At 44.9% G+C, this 16,605-nt stretch overlaps 1 protein-coding gene across 2 annotated transcripts in view; it reads left to right on the plus strand.

Annotated features, from left to right (window-relative positions):
• The first annotated feature begins 3,769 nt into the window (after nt 1-3,769).
• The window catches only part of GAB2 (GRB2 associated binding protein 2), a 206,442-nt gene continuing 193,606 nt past the window's right edge, over nt 3,770-16,605 (plus strand). For both annotated transcript variants that reach the window (XM_030917233.1, XM_030917234.1), the window contains exon 1: nt 3,770-3,934. In XM_030917233.1, coding sequence (XP_030773093.1) covers nt 3,860-3,934 — 75 coding nt within the window. In that variant the 5' untranslated portion in view covers nt 3,770-3,859. The remainder of the gene's footprint in view (nt 3,935-16,605) is intronic.

Raw genomic sequence — 16,605 nt, forward strand, 5'->3', positions numbered from 1 at the left:
ATATATATATATATATATATATATTTTTTTTTTTTTTTTTTTTTTTTTTTTTTTTTTTTTTGAGATGGAGTCTCACTCTTGTCACCCAGGCTGGAGTGCAGTGGTGCAATCTCAGCTCATTGCAACCTCCACCTCCCAGGTTCTAGCAATTCTGCCTCAGCCTTCCAAGCAGCTGGGATTACAGGTGTGTGCCACCACACCCAGCTAATTTTTGTATTTTTAATAGAATTGGGGTTTCACCATGTTGGCCAGGGTGGTCTCAAACTCCTGACCTCAAGTGATTCATGGCCTCAGCGTCCCAAAGTGTTGGGATTGCAGGCGTGAGCCACCACGCCTGGCCAAAAGTTTATTTTCAAAATGTCTCCCACTGGGTATAGTGCCAAGTAACTCTCAGACTATTAGCCACAGACAGGGAGGAAACCCAATTAGGTCTTTAACCCCACCCCAATCCCACTTCTAGATCTCATCCTCAACCAGATGCCCAGAGTTGACTTGAGTAAGTTAGAGTAATTTGATACAGGGAACCATGTGGGCCTCAAGTAACTAGGGGTTAAAGAAGCACACACCTTAATATGCCTGAGAGATGAGTGTCCTGAAAGACACCAGCTGAGGTGGCTCAGCTGGTCACACTGACCTTGGTAAGCAGCACTCAGTTCTGAAATTAACCTGTCAACTAAATTGAAGGGGAGAAAAAGCAGAAGGGCTAGCACACAAACATCCATCCCCACCCCCAGTCCAATCACTGACGTCAGGCCTGGCGTGGGTGGTATTAATCACACCAGCTTGGTGTGCAGTTGAGGACAGCTCTCCTTCCAGCCCTTCAACCCGTTTCTGGGAGCATTCCACCAGCCATGCACCTGCCACTGGCCACAAACCCTCAACTCCCAGACACGCACGGATGCAGCGATGGACGTTGCTGACAACACTCAAAAGCCACAGTGCACCCTTTAGAACCCCAGGCTTTGTGGGGAGTGAGAGTAGCTAGGAGCGGGGACCAAAGTGGTACCCATGCTCTCCCAGTGTGCATTTCTCTAATCTCTGCAGTGCTTCCTCCTCATAAGATAGTCATTTCCTGAGAATTTAATGAGAATATAAGATTAATGACCCAAAGCACTCTTGGAGCCGGCCATTAATTCCCCCAGGAAATACCAGTGGTCTTTAAACAAAATTGCCTAAATTATGGGCTAGTGATGCATGTCTGCTCAGGGCTTGGGGGTGGGGGGATTGTCACCCCAACTGGTTCCGATAGATGGCGCTTATCTTCATGTAAATCATTCAAATGATTTGTTTTCCATTTTTTTTCCCAGCAAAAACCAGGGAGCATTTAAGCAGACACACACAGCAGGGAGTGGAGAGGACTTAGTAAAGGCCCAGACAGGAACCTTCTGTCGAAGGGCTGTTTCCAGGCCTGGCACGCCTCTCAGGCTCAAAAGACTGAACCACTCCAGGGTGCAGCCAGGGACTTCAGCAGCAGTCTTGCTTCCTATGAAGTCCAAGATAGGCACTGGCAGCAAGAGGAACGCAGGATGGAAATCCAGCTGAAGAGCACAGAAAAAAAGCCCCTTTCGGCCGGTCGCGGTGGCTCACGCCTGTAATCCCAGAACTTTCAGAGACCGAGGCGGGCGGATCACGAAGTCAGGAGATCGAGACCATCCTGGCTAACATGGTGAAACTCCATCTCTACTAAAAAAAAAAAAAAAAAAATACAAAACATTAGCTGGGCGTGGTGACGGGCGCCTATAGTCCTAGCTGAGGTAGGAGAATGGCTTGAACCCGGGAGGCAGAGCTGGCAGTGAGCCAAGATCGTGCCACTGCACTCTAGCCTTCCTTTAATCTTTGGGGAAAGATGTTCAGAGAACCCTTCCCAAAGCTGATACGTGGTGACTATTGTATTCACATTTCAAGGTCCCTCCTGCCATTGGCCAAACAAGAAACATCAAACTTTTCCATTTCTACATGAAATTGTAAATAACACCATCTTTTCCTAAACAAACAAAATAAGACCTTAAAGAATTTCTGGCAGAATATTACCTAACTCCCAACTAACTCTTGCTAAACAGCCTTCCAGTCTGTGTATTGAATCATATAACTATCAAAGGATATGTAAAAGACTACTCTTCTGGGGGAAGATAGGGCATACGTCTGCCTGACTTGCACCACAAACCTCAGCTGCAGCCAAACCATGCAGATTTCTTCGACTCTGCAATCCCTGGGACTTGGCATCATGACTCAGATGTGAATGAAGTCAGGATGGATTTATTTTGGTGGGGAGTCACCGCCTCCTGATCGATTTGGCAGACGTTAAGTATTGTGTGTCTTACAGGGATTTAAGGTACTTAAAGCCAGAAGTTAAAATGGCCATAATTCTGGTGGTGGCCCTTCTTCATATGTGACTTAAGGATCCCCAAATTGGAAGGTTAAGGGAGCTGTGGTCCCAGCCTAACAGTTCTGGCTTTACTTCCCATCCAGCAGCACAGTGAATATTGAAGAAAGTCAGCGAAATGTTAGATCCAGGGGACTGACTGCTAAAACTCCTAGGGTATCTGGAAGAGCTAAGTATGTGATAGCGGATTCGCTTTTCCAAACTGAAGAGGGTGAACTTCCCCCAACCCAATCAAGATCTGTTGGACCAAATGATGTCCAACTGCTTGAAACAACTCAGCTGCACAGAGACAGAAATGAACAAAACAACTTTAGTCTAAGGTTGTGTGGGGCAGCGCAAGATGCTGCTTCTTCGATTCATCTGTCCACACAGCACGGTTCCCCATTGAATAAACAGGTTACTTTCCGCTTATCAGAGAAGTTAGGGAGGACCTGCCTTTTAATGCTGCTTGGAGAGACACTGTGTCAATGAGCGGGAACGTTGAGGAATTTGGACCCCGATTTCTTGTTCTTCTACACTTGACCTTGCCTTCCAATTCACTATGAAATATATTTACTAGGTTTGCTTCTTCCATTCTACAAATCATGCGAATTTTCTATACTAAACTGTGTTTTCCTAGAGGCAATGTAGGAGGGACTCAGCTGGACTTTGTTTCCAGGCAATGAGAGGCTCCCAGGTCGATCCCATTAAGGCAGTGCCCTCATTTTGAATAGCAGATGACTGGGACCCCTCCTCCCCCACACACCTGAATTGGAAACTTGGCTAGGCTTTGTACAAGCCCTTGCCCTTAGGCAGTCCATAAAATGGGAACAATACTGAAGACAATCCTGTAAGCCAAGAGTGCAAAGGCTCCGGCGCGTAGTAGGTCCGTCTCCTCCTCCCGCCGAGGGGCGCCAGAGTTAAGGAACTTCTTGCTGGGAAGGGGGTCCCTCCTTTCAGCAGGAACCTGACCCGCAGAATGGATCGGAAACGCGAGCAGCCCTCGGATCCCTTCCCCGTCGACGCTCGGTGAAAAATCGATCGACTACCGAGGGCGCGCAGTCCCTTCCCCGCACGCCCGCCAGCGCCAGGGGCGCGGCCGCCTCCCCGGCCTCCGCGCCCGCGGCTTGAGGCCTCAGGAGAAAGCGACATTCCGGGGCGCGCCGGCGGCGGTGGCTTTCTGTGTCCTGGCGGATCCCCAGCCCCGCGTCCGCGGCGGCCTCGGGCGCTCGGTGGGAGCGGGCGTGGCGAGCGCGCCGGCCTTCCCGCTGCAACTGCCCCCGCGGCGGCCGGGCGGAGAGTGCGGATTGCGCGCGCTCGGGGCAGGGGAGCGGGCGCGCGCGAGGCCGCCGGGCGCGCGCCGCGCCGCCTAGTCCCCGCCGGGCCGCCCGCCCCGCCCCTGGCCTCCCGCGAGCTGCGCACCGCCGGCCGCTGCCCCAGCTGCCCGAGCCCGCGCCCTCGTCCGCGCGACCCAACGGCGGGCTCCAGGCCGGCAGCATGAGCGGCGGCGGCGACGTGGTGTGCACTGGCTGGCTGAGGAAATCGCCTCCCGAAAAGAAGTTGAGGCGCTATGTGAGTGCGGGCGCGGCCGCCGAGGGGCGGGCGGGGGGCGCTCCGGGGCCTGCGGAGGGGCGGGGGGCTCCCGGAGGGGCGGCAGGCTGGGGAGCTCGGGCCCGGAGCCGCGGGGGCCGGGGGCGAGGAGCGGCCGGGGGCGTGTGGGGTACCTGCACACCTGTCACAGGTGCGCCGCCGAGGGGCGGGGCGGGGCGGGCGGCAGGTTGAGGCTGCGGCTCGTGCTCCGCCAGGCGGGCGCGGCTTCGGCGCCTCCCCAGGCGGTCTGCCCGTAAACTAAATATAGTGTCGAAGTTTGTATTGATGGCTTCTGGAGACCGAGAGAGTTGACTCTCGGGGCTGGGGCTCCGCGGCGGCCCCTGGCAGCTTCAGCCCACAGGTCGGGGAGAGGGCAGGAAAGGGGGGCGTAGGCTGCGGGCCCGCGCGGACGGCCCCACAAAGGGCGAGCGCCTCACGCCCTCTCCTTCCCTTTCTCCGCCCGCCCCTCCCGGCCGCCGGCCTCACTCGGTCCGCGGCTGCATCACCGGCAGCGTCAGCGGCATGTGCAGCCCTTGTATTAAGTGACTCATTTGTTTGTCCCCCTTCTCTCCCTTTATTCCGTTCGTCTCTCACAGGCGCCTCCCCCGACCCCGGCGTGACACTGCAGTTTGGTCCCCGTGGCTGGCCCGGGTTTGGGACCGGGCAGCTCCCGGGTGTCTGGGGTCGGGGGAGATCGAGGCTCTCCGCGGCCAGGTGTTGCCAACCCACAGTGTTTACTGACATCGCTGGAACAGCCTCTTCCCTCTAGGTGGGGAACTGGCAGTTTGGGGGAGGTGGAACGGCGTGGCGCTGAGCCGTGGAGTTCTGGCTTTTTTTTTTTTTTTTTTTTTTTAAACCCCTCTCCCCAGAGGATGCCTTGCCTGTTGAGGTCAAAGTACAAGATGGTGCCAGTTACTGAGATTTTGCCGAAATGGCCCTGGGGTAGTCGCGGGAGTTTGGAAGTGGGGGTAAGGTGGCTGGAAGGTTTCAAGGTCTCTCATCTGCTCCCTCTCCGTTTCCCATGAAATGCCCTTGTTTAACGGGCTGTGGTGCCGGACTCCGGGATCACTCCCACAGCCTGGAAGGGAGCCGTTGCCTCCAGCTGCAGTGCATCAAGGGAGCTCGGAATAGACCCTGCCCTCTGTCAGCTGCACCAGTGGCTGTCCATGGGGGGAGAAGCAGAAGCCTACCAGAATTTCCTGTCTTGGCTCCCCAGATCAGAATCAAGGGACTTCTGGCCTCTGGACTGAGGAAGTGACATTCTGTTTTTCAAAGGAAGTGTTGTTGTTGCGGAGTGCAAGTGTGTGTGTCAATGAAATCAGGCTCTTACGTAGATGTTTGCTAGGAAAAAAAATCTGATTTAGCACATGACTTTTGAAAGTGGACGTGGATTTATAGGAGGGATGAAGCAGTGAATTGTTCATCTCAGTTTGAAAGCTCATTTTTAGGAGTGTCTATGTAGCCAAAGTATAATTATTAAGAAATTTTTTTCCTCTTCAGGCTTGTATCAGTTCGTTAGGAAGGTTGAATAATTAGGATTAAGGAGCAGTGATTTACTATTAACAATTTAATAAATATTTTTAAAACTTTGTCCCAAAGAGCTTCCAAAAATTATCTTTACAAATAGATTTCCATACAAGCTAGTGGAATAGAGTGTCCACAGTAAAAAAAAAAAAAAAAAAAAAAAAAAAAAAGTGACCCTTAGTTTTCAAATTTGAACACTACACTAAACCTTGAAACTTGTTTTTGAAACAATTTGCAAACAGTATGACATTGTATCTCCATTTGACTTACCGCTCCTTGAACGCTCACCCAGACTCTCTTTATGACCCATTTCTTGGGTGTTTTTGTTCCCAAACAACTTTAGTTCAAAATAACCAGGTTTGGAGGCATTTGGGTCAAGCACCTTTTTCACTCATTTGAACGAATCTAGAGTCGTGTGATGGCCTTAGCCTCTCTTTCCCATCTTCCATGCACCTTCAGCCCATCAGGTGTCAGACCATAACAGCTTTCAGTAACAGCTTTTCTTAGGCTAGGATGTGACGTGTTCACTTACATGACTGGAAGCCTCTGCCCTTTCGGAAGTTCAGTTTCCCCCCGATTGAAACTGCTGATCTGTGTAACCTTAAGCTTCTGGGGAACAGTATCCTTTTACACCTACTGTTTTTGGGGGTATTAAGAATTTTTGCATCCTGTTGTAAGTTAAAACTCTGCTAGTTTGCTTATTTCAGTAGAGGCCCGAGTTCATCAGAACCAAACTTGGAAAGTATTTCCCAGCCCCATGGCTGTATATTTACCCCAAAGTAGCTGCTGCTTCTGGTATACATCATAGTCATGTTATATTGTAGACTGAGAAATCCTCATTATAAGCATGCCTCAAGCATATGAGATAAGGGGAAAAAGTAGTTGATGAACTAGGTTATAACTATTTAAAACAATTTTTTAAAAAACTGATTTAATTCGAAGGCTGGGCGCAGTGGTTTATGCCTGTAATCCCAGCACTTTGGGAGGCTGAGGCTGGCGGATCACTGGAGGTCAGAAATTTGAGACCAGCCTGGCCAAAACCCCATCTCTACCATAAATACAAAAATTAGCTGGGCATTGTGGAGGGCACCTGTAGTCCCAGTTACTCAGGAGGCTGAGACATGAGAATCGCGTGAGCCTGGGAGGCTGAGGTTGCAGTGAGCCGAGATTGCACCACTGCACTCCAGCCTGGGTGAGAGAACGAGACTCCAGTTCAAAGAAAAACAAAAAACTTATTTAATTCAGAAAGACAAGGAGGTGCAGAGGGGGGAAACATCTTAGAAGAAGCAAAGGCAAATGAGCAATTAGTTTTCAGGGATTTTTTCATCAGCCTTTTCTAGTTAATTATAAGTGTAAAAGATCTATCTGCTGTTTGCTGAGTCCTCTGGAGAAATTACAAAAAATGACTTTGGAAAATGCCGACTATTGCCGCTGGGGCATCCTGATACGGTTGCAGTGGGAGGTTGGCAGGAGTAACAACCCTCCCATCGTGCCTCAGTGTATTTGTGTGTGTATGCATGTGCATGTAAATGCATATACACGTACATGTATATAAATCTTATACAGAATTTTCTTGAGGAAAAACATTTTATTAATATGACCTACACTGCATTGTAGTTTTCTATCAATTTCACTGGGTTAAAAGATTTAGGGAATAAAATTGGCAGACTGCCCCCTGGTGGCTAACTTGAAAGTTGTGCACAAATTTTAATGAACAACTGCATTAAGGTAACAGTAATTGTTTATTTCCATTGTATTTATTAAATATACTTATTAAATCTATGTCCCAGGTACTTGATCAGGTGCTTGGAATAAAAATTCAGTAAATAAAAAGAAAAAACATTAATCCAGCCTTTCAGTCTTAGCAATGGCTTTGCCTTCTCCTTCACAAAGAAAATTGAAATGATGAGGGATTAGTTGTCTGTACGTCCATGAATGGCCACACTTTCAAATTTACCTATATCTGCATAATTCCTTTCTTTCTTCTTTCTTTCTTTTTCTTTTTGACAGAGTTTCGCTCTTGTTGCCTAGGCTGGAGTGCAACGGCACAATCTGGGCTCACTGCAACCTCTGTCTCCTGGGTTTAAGAGATTCTCCTGCCTCAGCCTCCCAAGTAGCTGGGATTATAGGCATGTGTCACCACGCCTAGCTAATTTTGTATTTTTAGTAGAGATGAGGCTTGACCACGTTGGTCAGGCTAGTCTTGAACTCCTGACCTCAGGTGATCCGCCCACCTCAGCCTCCTGAAGTGCTGGGATTACAGACATGAGCCACCACGCCCAGCCTGCGTAGTTCCTTTGTGGTTTCCTTAGAGTGGATGAAGTGCGTCTTCTATCTGAGCTAATCTTGCTACTTATACTTTGAATCATATCTTCTCCTCCCTACTCAGATAATTCTTTTTTTTTTTTTTTTTTTGAGACGGAGTCTCACTCTGTCGCCCAGGCTGGAGTGCAGTGGCCGGATCTCAGCTCACTGCAAGCTCCGCCTCCCGGGTTTACGCCATTCTCCTGCCTCAGCCTCCCCAGTAGCTGGGACTACAGGCGCCTGCCACCTCGCTCGGCTAATTTTTTGTATTTTTTAGTAGAGACGGGGTTTCACCGGGTTAGCCAGGATGGTCTCGATCTCCTGACCTCGTGATCCGCCCGTCTCGGCCTCCCAAAGTGCTGGGATTACAGGCTTGAGCCACCGCGCCCGGCCTCTCAGATAATTCTTATCCTGTAACACATCTTCAACTTCTTTCCCTCTCTGTACTCTCTCCTTTTCTTCAAGGTAAACTTGGTGGTGGTTTATGCAGTCTTCCTTTCTCCCACCTTTTTCTCAGTCTGCTGCAGTGGAAACCTACTTTGTTATTTATCAAAGCTATTCTCACAAAGGCAGCAGTGATACCCAGGTCACTAAATTCAGAGGATGATTTTTTACTCCTCATTTTAATTAATCTCTTCACTGCTGGGTCGTAGTTGACCACTCTTTTTTAAAACACCTTCCTCTTGTCTTGGGTGACACTATAAATGCCTGGTTTTTCTCCTTTTCTGGCTACTGTATATCTCCTTTGCTAGACTGACCCCTTTATCCAGTCCTTAAAGGTTGAAGCTTCTGGCCAGGCGCGCTGAGAGGCTGAGGCGGGCAGATCACGAGGTCAGGAGATCGAGACCATCCTGGCTAACACGGTGAAACCCCGTCTCTACTAAAAAAAAATACAAAAAATTAGCCAGGCATGGTAGCGGGTACCTGTAGTCCCAGCTACTGGGGAGGCTGAGGCAGGAGAATGGCATAAACCTGGGAGGCGGAGCTTGCGGTGAACAGAGATTGCGCCACTGTGCTCCAGCCTGGGTGACAGAGCCAGACTCCGTCTCAAAAAAAAAAAACAAAAAAACAAAAAAGAAAACAGTTGAAGCTCCTTTATAGTTATAATGGCTGTGTGATTTCTCCCCTTTGGCAACCTTGTCCATTCTACTGGCTTCAGTTATCATTTGCATGGTGGTCATCAAGTTAAGTTTCCATCTCAGAGTTGTGTTCTGAACTTCAGACTTACATATCCAAGTGTTAACTGGGCATCTCTATTTGAATGTTTCCCAGTCAACACAAACTCACCACTTCCAAAACTAAACTCTTCTTTGTTCGTCTCTTGACTCCACATCTGCTCAGTAAACAGTGCCACTAAGCACCCACTTGTTCAAATGAGAAACTTGGGAATCATCTTTTACTCCCTGTCACCCACTATCCCACATCTAATCTGTCACCAAAACCTGTTAGTGGTATCATCTAAATATCTTTTGTTTATATGCTTCTTCATCCCCACTGCCATGACTTTTAGGATTAATTATTTTAGTAGCCATCTGTTGAGCACTTACTTTGTACCAGGCACTATGCTTAGACCATTGATCTTTTAATATAGTAATTTAGCCGTATAATAATGGAAGCGACTTGCCCAAAGTCATCTAGCTTTGTCCTAAAGCCTGGGCTTTTAAAAAAAATTAAACATTTCATTTTGAGGTAATTCTATATGCACATCTAGTTGTAAGAAATAGTAAAGATTTATGCAACCATTATCCAGTTTTCCTTAATGGCAACATCTTTCAAAATTATACTACAATATCACAATCAGTATATTGACAATGATACAGTCAAGATACAGTACACTTCCATTATGATAGGATTTTGTATGTTGCCCTTTTATAATCATATTCACTACCATCCCACCTCTACCACATCCTTAATCTATGACAACCACTAGTCTGTTCTCTGATGTTTCATGTGTGTTATTTAAATGGATTTATGCAGTACTTAAGATTTTGAACTTTTTTTTATTCAGCATAATTCTCTGGAGATTCATCCTCATTTCATGTATCAACTGTTACTGTTTTTTATTGCTAGGTAGTGTTTCATGGTATGGATGTACCACAGTCTGTTTATTTAACCATTCACCCATTAGTTCTCATTTACATTTCCCTTGTGGTTAATGATGCTGAACATCTTATATGATTATTTGCCGTCTGTATATCCTCTTTGGTCAAATGTCTTCAAGTATTTTGAGTATTTTCTATATAGGTTTTTTTTTTTTTAGTTTTTTTGTTTTTTTGTTTTGTTTTGAGCCGGAGTTTTGCTCTTGTTGCCCAGGCTGGAGTGCAGTGGCATGATCTCGGCTCCCTGGGTTCAAGTGATTCTCTTTTTTGTTGTTATTTCTTTTTTTTTCTTTTCCTTTTTTGAGTTGGATTCTCGCTCTGTCGCCAGGCTGGAGTGCAGTGGCACAATGTTGGCTCACTGCAACCTCCGCTTCCCAGGTTCAAGTGATTCTCCTGCCTCAGCCTCCTGAGTAGCTGGGACTACAGGCGTGCGCCACCACGACCAGCTCATTTTTGTATTTTTAGTAGAGACAGGGTTTCAGGATGTTGACCGGGATGGTCTCAATCTCTTGACCTCATGATCCGCCCGCCTTGGCCTCCCAAAGTGCTGGGATTACAGGCGTGAGCCACTGTGCCTGACTTTCCGGGTTTTCTTTTTTCCTACACATTTTATAGGTTTATGTTTTTCCTTTAAGTCCATGATCCACTGTGAGTTAATTTTCATGTAAGATATGAGACTTAGATTGAGGTTCTTTTATTGTTGTCATTGTTGTTGACAAAGCCATTCTTCCCTTTTTCGTCTTTGTCAAAAATCAGTTGTATATATTTGTGTGGGTCTGTTTCTGGTGTCTCTCTTTTGGTCCATTTTTCCATGTGTCTGTCCCTCTGCAAGTACCACATAATCTTGCCAACTATAGCTATATTGTAAGTCTTGAAATCTGGTAGCCTGATTCCTCTACTTTATTCTTATTTTTCAAAGTGTTTTAACTATTCTATTTTCTTTACCTTTCAATACAAATTTTAGAATAATCTTGTTTATGCAAAAAAAAAAGTCTTGCTGAGATTTTGATAGGAAGTGCATTAAGCCTGTGTACCAATTTAGAAAGAAATTACAGCTTTACTATATTAAATCTTCCAATCCATGAATTTATTTTACATTTATTTATATTATCTTCCTTGATTTCTTTTTTTCTTTTCTTCCCCTCGCCTGCCCCCAACCCCCCACTCCCCACCCCGACAGAGTCTTGCTGTGTCACCTGGGCTGGCGACAGTAGCACAGTCATGGCTCATCGCAGCCTCAAATTCCTGGGCTCAGCCTCCTACTGTCTCAGCCTCCCAAGTAATTGGGACGACAGCTACCTACCACCGTACCTGGCTAATTTTTTTTATTATTTGTAGAGACAGGGTCTCCCTATGTTGCCCAGGCTGGTCTCAAACTCCTGAGCTTAAGCAGTCCTCCCGCCTTGGCTTCCCAAAGTGTTGGGATTATAGGTGTGAACCACCATGTCTAGCCTTCTGGAAGAGATGGTGTAGAACTGGTATAATTCTTTAAACCTTTGGTAGAATTCTCCAGATTAAACCATCTGGATCTGGAAATGTCTTTGTTAGGAATTTTTTACATTTTTAATGTAATTTCCTTAATAGATACAGGGTTATTCAAATTATCTACTTCATATTGGGTGAATTATAGAAGTTTGTTTTTCAAGAAATTGGTCCATTCTGTCTAAGTTGTCACATACATGTGAGTGGAGTTATAGTATCCTGTATTATGCTTTCAGTGTCTGCAGAGTCTGTAGTGGGTCTGTTGCTTTATTTATTTTTTTAACTCTTATTCCTGCATACCGACATTGCTTCATTATTATTTTTTGTTTGTTTTTTGAGTCAGGATGTCACTCTGTCACCCGGGCTGGAGTGCAATGGCACGATCTCAGCTCACTGCAACCTCCACCTCCCAGGTTCAAGCAATTCTCCTGCCTCAGCCTCCCGAGCAGCCGGGATTGCAGGCATGTGCCACAATGCCCAGCTGATTTTTATAATTTTAGTAGAGACAGGGTTTCACCATATTGGCCAGGCTGGTCTCAAACTCCTGACCTTAAGTGATCTGCCCACTTTGGCCTCCCAAAGTGCTGCAATTACAGGCATGAGCCACTGTACCTGGCCTCTGATGTTTTTTATATAGGAGTTTAAATTATTCATTTGAGACTTTTCCTCTTAATGTATTCATTTAGTGCTATAAATTTCCCCCTCAGCACTGCTTTAGCTGTGTCCCACTAATTTTGTTAAGTTGCATTTTCAATTTTTATTTGCTCAGTGTTTTTTTTTTTTTTTTTTTTAACTTTCCTTGAGACTTTCCTCTTTGACCATGAATTATTTACAAGTACATTGTTTAGTTTCCAAATGTTTGGAGATTTTCCCATTATTTTTCTGTTTCTGACTTTTAGTTGGAGTTCATTGTGGGAGCAGAGTAAGTTCTATTTGATTTCAGTTATTTTTAACTTGTTAAGGTTTGTTTTATGGCTGAAAATGTGGTCTATCTTGCTTTAGGTTCCATGGGTACTTTGAAAAGAATGTTTATTCTGCGATTATTGGGTAAAGTATTTTATAAATGTCAATTAGATATTTGATAGTGATACATTTAATTCTATATCCTTGCTGATTTTTCTATCCAGTTCTTCTGTCGATTGTTGAGAGATAGGGGTTGAAGTTTCCAACTATAATTGTGAATATTTCCATTTCCCATTTCAGTTCTGTCAGTTTTTATTTCACATATTTTATTTTTTTATTTTTTTTTTGGAGATGGAGTTCTGCTGTTGTTGCCCAGGCTGGAATGCAGTAGCACGATCTTGGCTCTCCGCAACCTCTGCCTCCTGGGTGCAAGCAATTCTCCTGCCTCAGCCTCCCAAGTAGCTGGGATTACAAGCATGTGCCACCACACCCGGCTAATTTTGTATTTTTAATAGAGACAGGGTTTCTACATGTTGGTCAGGCTGGTCTCGAACTCCTGACCTCAGGTGATCCGCCTGCCTCAGCCTCCCAAAGTGCTGGGATTACAGGCATGAGCCACTGTACCCAGCAGTGTTTCATGTATTTTAGAGTCTCTGGTAATTTCTTTTGCTCTGTCTACTTGTTATCTATTATTATAGCCTATATCTGATAATACGGTTATTCCTGCTTTCCTTTTATTGATATTCACATGATACATCTTTTTCCATTCATTTACTTTCAACCTACCCATATCATTGTATTTGAAGTGATTTCTTATAGGTGGCATATTGTTGGGGTGTATTAATCCGTTCCTGCACTGGTGTAAAGAACTACCTGAGACTGGGTAATTTATCAAGAAAAGAGGTTTAATTGGCTCACAGTTCTACAACTGTGTAGGAAGCATGGCTGGGGAGGCCTCAGGAAACTTACAGTCATGGTGGAAGGTGAAGGAGAAGTAAGCATATCTTACATGGCTGGAGCAGGAGGAAGAGAGTGAGGGGAGAGGTGCTACACACTTTTAAATAACCAGATATCACAATAATTCACTATCACAAGAACAGCACCAAAGGGGAAAGCCACCTCCATAATCCAGTCATTTCCCGTCAGGCCCCACCTCCAATATTTGGGGATTACAGTTTGACATCAGATTTGGGCAGGGACACATACCCAAACCATATCATGGTGCATGTTTTTAATCCACTCTGCCGATTTGTGTCTTAATTGGCATATTTAAATTTACATTTAATGTAATTTCTAATATGTTAGAGCTTAGTTCTGCTTTTTTATTTTTTGTGTTCTGTTTTCGTTTGTATTCTTCTTGCCTTCCCGTGAGTTTCTTGAATATTTTTTAGAATTCTATTTTAATAGTGTTTTTGAGTGTATCTTTCTATACAGCTTTTTTAGTGGTTGCTCTAGGTATTATACTGTACATACAACAATCAGTTGGTGTCATCTTATAATCTAAATGAAGTCTGTATCATCATTTTGCAAGTTTAAGTGTAGAAACCTTACCTCCCTTTTGCCCTCCTCCATGTATGATTGTCTTAAATATTTTTTCTGTATCAGACAGTGCTATAATTTTTGCTTCAATCATTAAACCTAATTTGGAAAATTCAAAAGGAGAAGGAAAGACTTTTTAATTACATTTTTGTTTACTGTGTACTTTCTTCTTTGCTGATGTTTTCAGGTTCCTCTTTTTTTCATTTCCTTTCTGTTTAGAGAACTTTCTTTAGCCATTCTTTAGGGTAGATCTGCCAGTGATAAATTATCTTTGTTTTCCTTCTTCTGAGGTCTCATTTTCACCTTCATTCTGATGTTTTCACTGGATATTGAATTATTGAGTTGACACTTCTTTTCTTTGAGCACCTGTAAAATATTGCATCCTTTCCTTCTGGCCTGCATAGTTTCTAATGAAAAATCCATGGTCATTTCAATTGCTGTCTGTCAGGAGGTAAAATGCCATTTCTTTCTGTCTTTTCTGTCTTTTCTGTCTCTTCTGTCTTTTCTGTCTTTCTGTCTTCCTGTCTTTCTTTCTGTCTTTCTGTCTTTCTCTGTCTTTCTTTTTCTTTCTGTCTTTCTTTCCTTCCTTCCTTCCTTCCTTCCTTCCTTCCTTCCTTCCTTCTTTCCTTCTTTCTTCCTTTCTTCCTTTCTTCCTTTCTTCCTTTCCTTCTTTCTTTCCTTTCTTTCCTTTCTTTCCTTTCTTTCCTTTCTTTCTTTCCTTTCTTTCTTTCTCTCTCTCTCTCTCTCTCTCTCTCTCTCTTTCTTTCCTTTTCTTTTCTTTTCTTTCTTTCTTTCTTTCGTTTGTCTTTCTTGATAGAGTTTCGCTCTTGTTGCCCAGGCTGGAGTGCAATGGCACGATCTGGGCTCACTGCAACATCTGCCTCCCAGGTTCAAGCAATTCTCCTGCCTCAGTCTCCCTGGTAGCTGGGATTACAGGCGCTCGCCACCACACCCAGCTAACTTATTGTATTTTTAGTACAGACAGGGTTTCACTATGTTGGCCAGGCTGGTCTTGAACTTCTGACTTCAGGTGATGCACCCACCTCAGCCTCCCAAAGTACTGGGATTACAGGAGTGAGCCACCACGACCTGCTCCCGTCTTTTTCTCTGGATGCGTTCAATGATTTTTTTCTCTTTAAGAATTTTGTGATGTGTCTTGGTGTGGAATTTTTTTGAGTTTATCCTATTTGGAACTCACTAAACCTACTGAATCTGAAGGTTTATCTTATTACATTTGAGAAGTTTTCACCCATTGTTTCAAGTGCTTGTTCAGTCCTACCCTCTTTCTTCTCTTCTTCCAAGAATCCAATAACACAATTGTTAGATCTTTTGTTGTGGTTCCACAGCTTCTGTAGACTCTGGTCATTTTTTTTCAGTCTTTTTTCTCTGTGTTGTTCATACTGGGTTATTTCTACTGTCCTGCTTTCCCATTCACTGATTCTTTTTCTCTGTTCTCACTATTCTGCTGTTGAGCTCACTGATGAACTTTTTATTTTGGTTATATTTTTTCAGTTCTAAAATTCCATTTGGTTTTTCTTTACATCTTCTATTTCTTTACTGAGACTTTCTGTTTCTTTTTGGAGGCTTTCCAATTTTCCATTTGTTCCAAGCATGTTTGTGCCTGCATTTTTATGATGACTCCTTTAAAATACGTGAAAGATAATTCTAACAGCTTTGTTACCTCAGTGTTGGCATCTATTGATTGTCTTTTTCATTCCATTTGAGATCTTCCTCATTCTTTGTATAATGAGTGGTTTTCTGTTAAAACCTGGACATTTTTGGCCAGGCGTGGTGGCTCACACCTGTAATCCTAGCGCTTTGGGAGGCGAAGGTGGGTGAATCACCTGAGGTCAGGAGTTCGAGACCAGCCTGGCCAACATGGCGAAACCCCATGTCTACTGAAAATACAAAAATTAGCCGGGCATGGTGGCAGGTGCCTGTAATCCCAGCTACTCAGGAGGCTAAGGCAGGAGAATTGCTTCAACCTAGGAGGCGGAGGTTGCTGTGAGCCAGGATCACGCCATTGCACTCCAGCCTGGGCAACAGAGCAAGATTCTGTCTCCAAAAAAAAAAAAAAAAAATTAAACTTGGACATTTTTATATCATGTTGTGGTACTCTGGATCTAATGTAAACCGTGTGTTTCATCAGGATTTCTCTGACCCTGCTCCATCGTGGGAAGGGGACACTGCCTTAGTACTTCCAAGTAGAAGTTGAAGTCCAGGTTTTTCATTCCACCTCCATTGACACTCCCGATAGGAAGGCAGTCTTCATTACTCCTGTGAATGCTTGAAGGTTCCAGCTTCCCATGTGGTCGGTCTCCAGTGACTCCACAGGGATGGGTGCCTTATTACCAGTTTTGGGGTATGAATATCTCAGCTTTCTACTTGGCTATCTTTGGCAGTACCCTAGCAGGTGTCACCTGGCCTCAGTGACAACCTCTGAAGGGTAGAAGTCTAGGTTCTCACTCAGTTTTTGCTGCTGTGGGTGAGGGTTGGACCAGAGTTTTCTCTGCAGTGTGTGGCTGGAGTAGAGCAGTTATTGTTCAGCAGTTTCATCTCTTGCTAGGCTGCCCCTTTCCCAGTCCTTTGGCTAGAGAGAGCAGACATTTGTTGGGAATTTTTTGGTCTACATGGGTTGGTGTTTCTGCCATGCTGGCTGCTTCAGCTCCAAGTCTGAGATATATGAGGCATAAAACTCATGGAATTTATCACTGTGTCATTCTTTGGGTTCCAGGGTCTCTAGCAAATCTGCCGCCTTTTCACATTTTAGATTCTTCTTAAGTTTGTTTTATATATAATATC

This window comes from Rhinopithecus roxellana, chromosome 15, assembly GCF_007565055.1.
Source record: "Rhinopithecus roxellana isolate Shanxi Qingling chromosome 15, ASM756505v1, whole genome shotgun sequence".
In the NCBI taxonomy this organism is placed as follows: Eukaryota; Metazoa; Chordata; class Mammalia; order Primates; family Cercopithecidae; genus Rhinopithecus; species Rhinopithecus roxellana.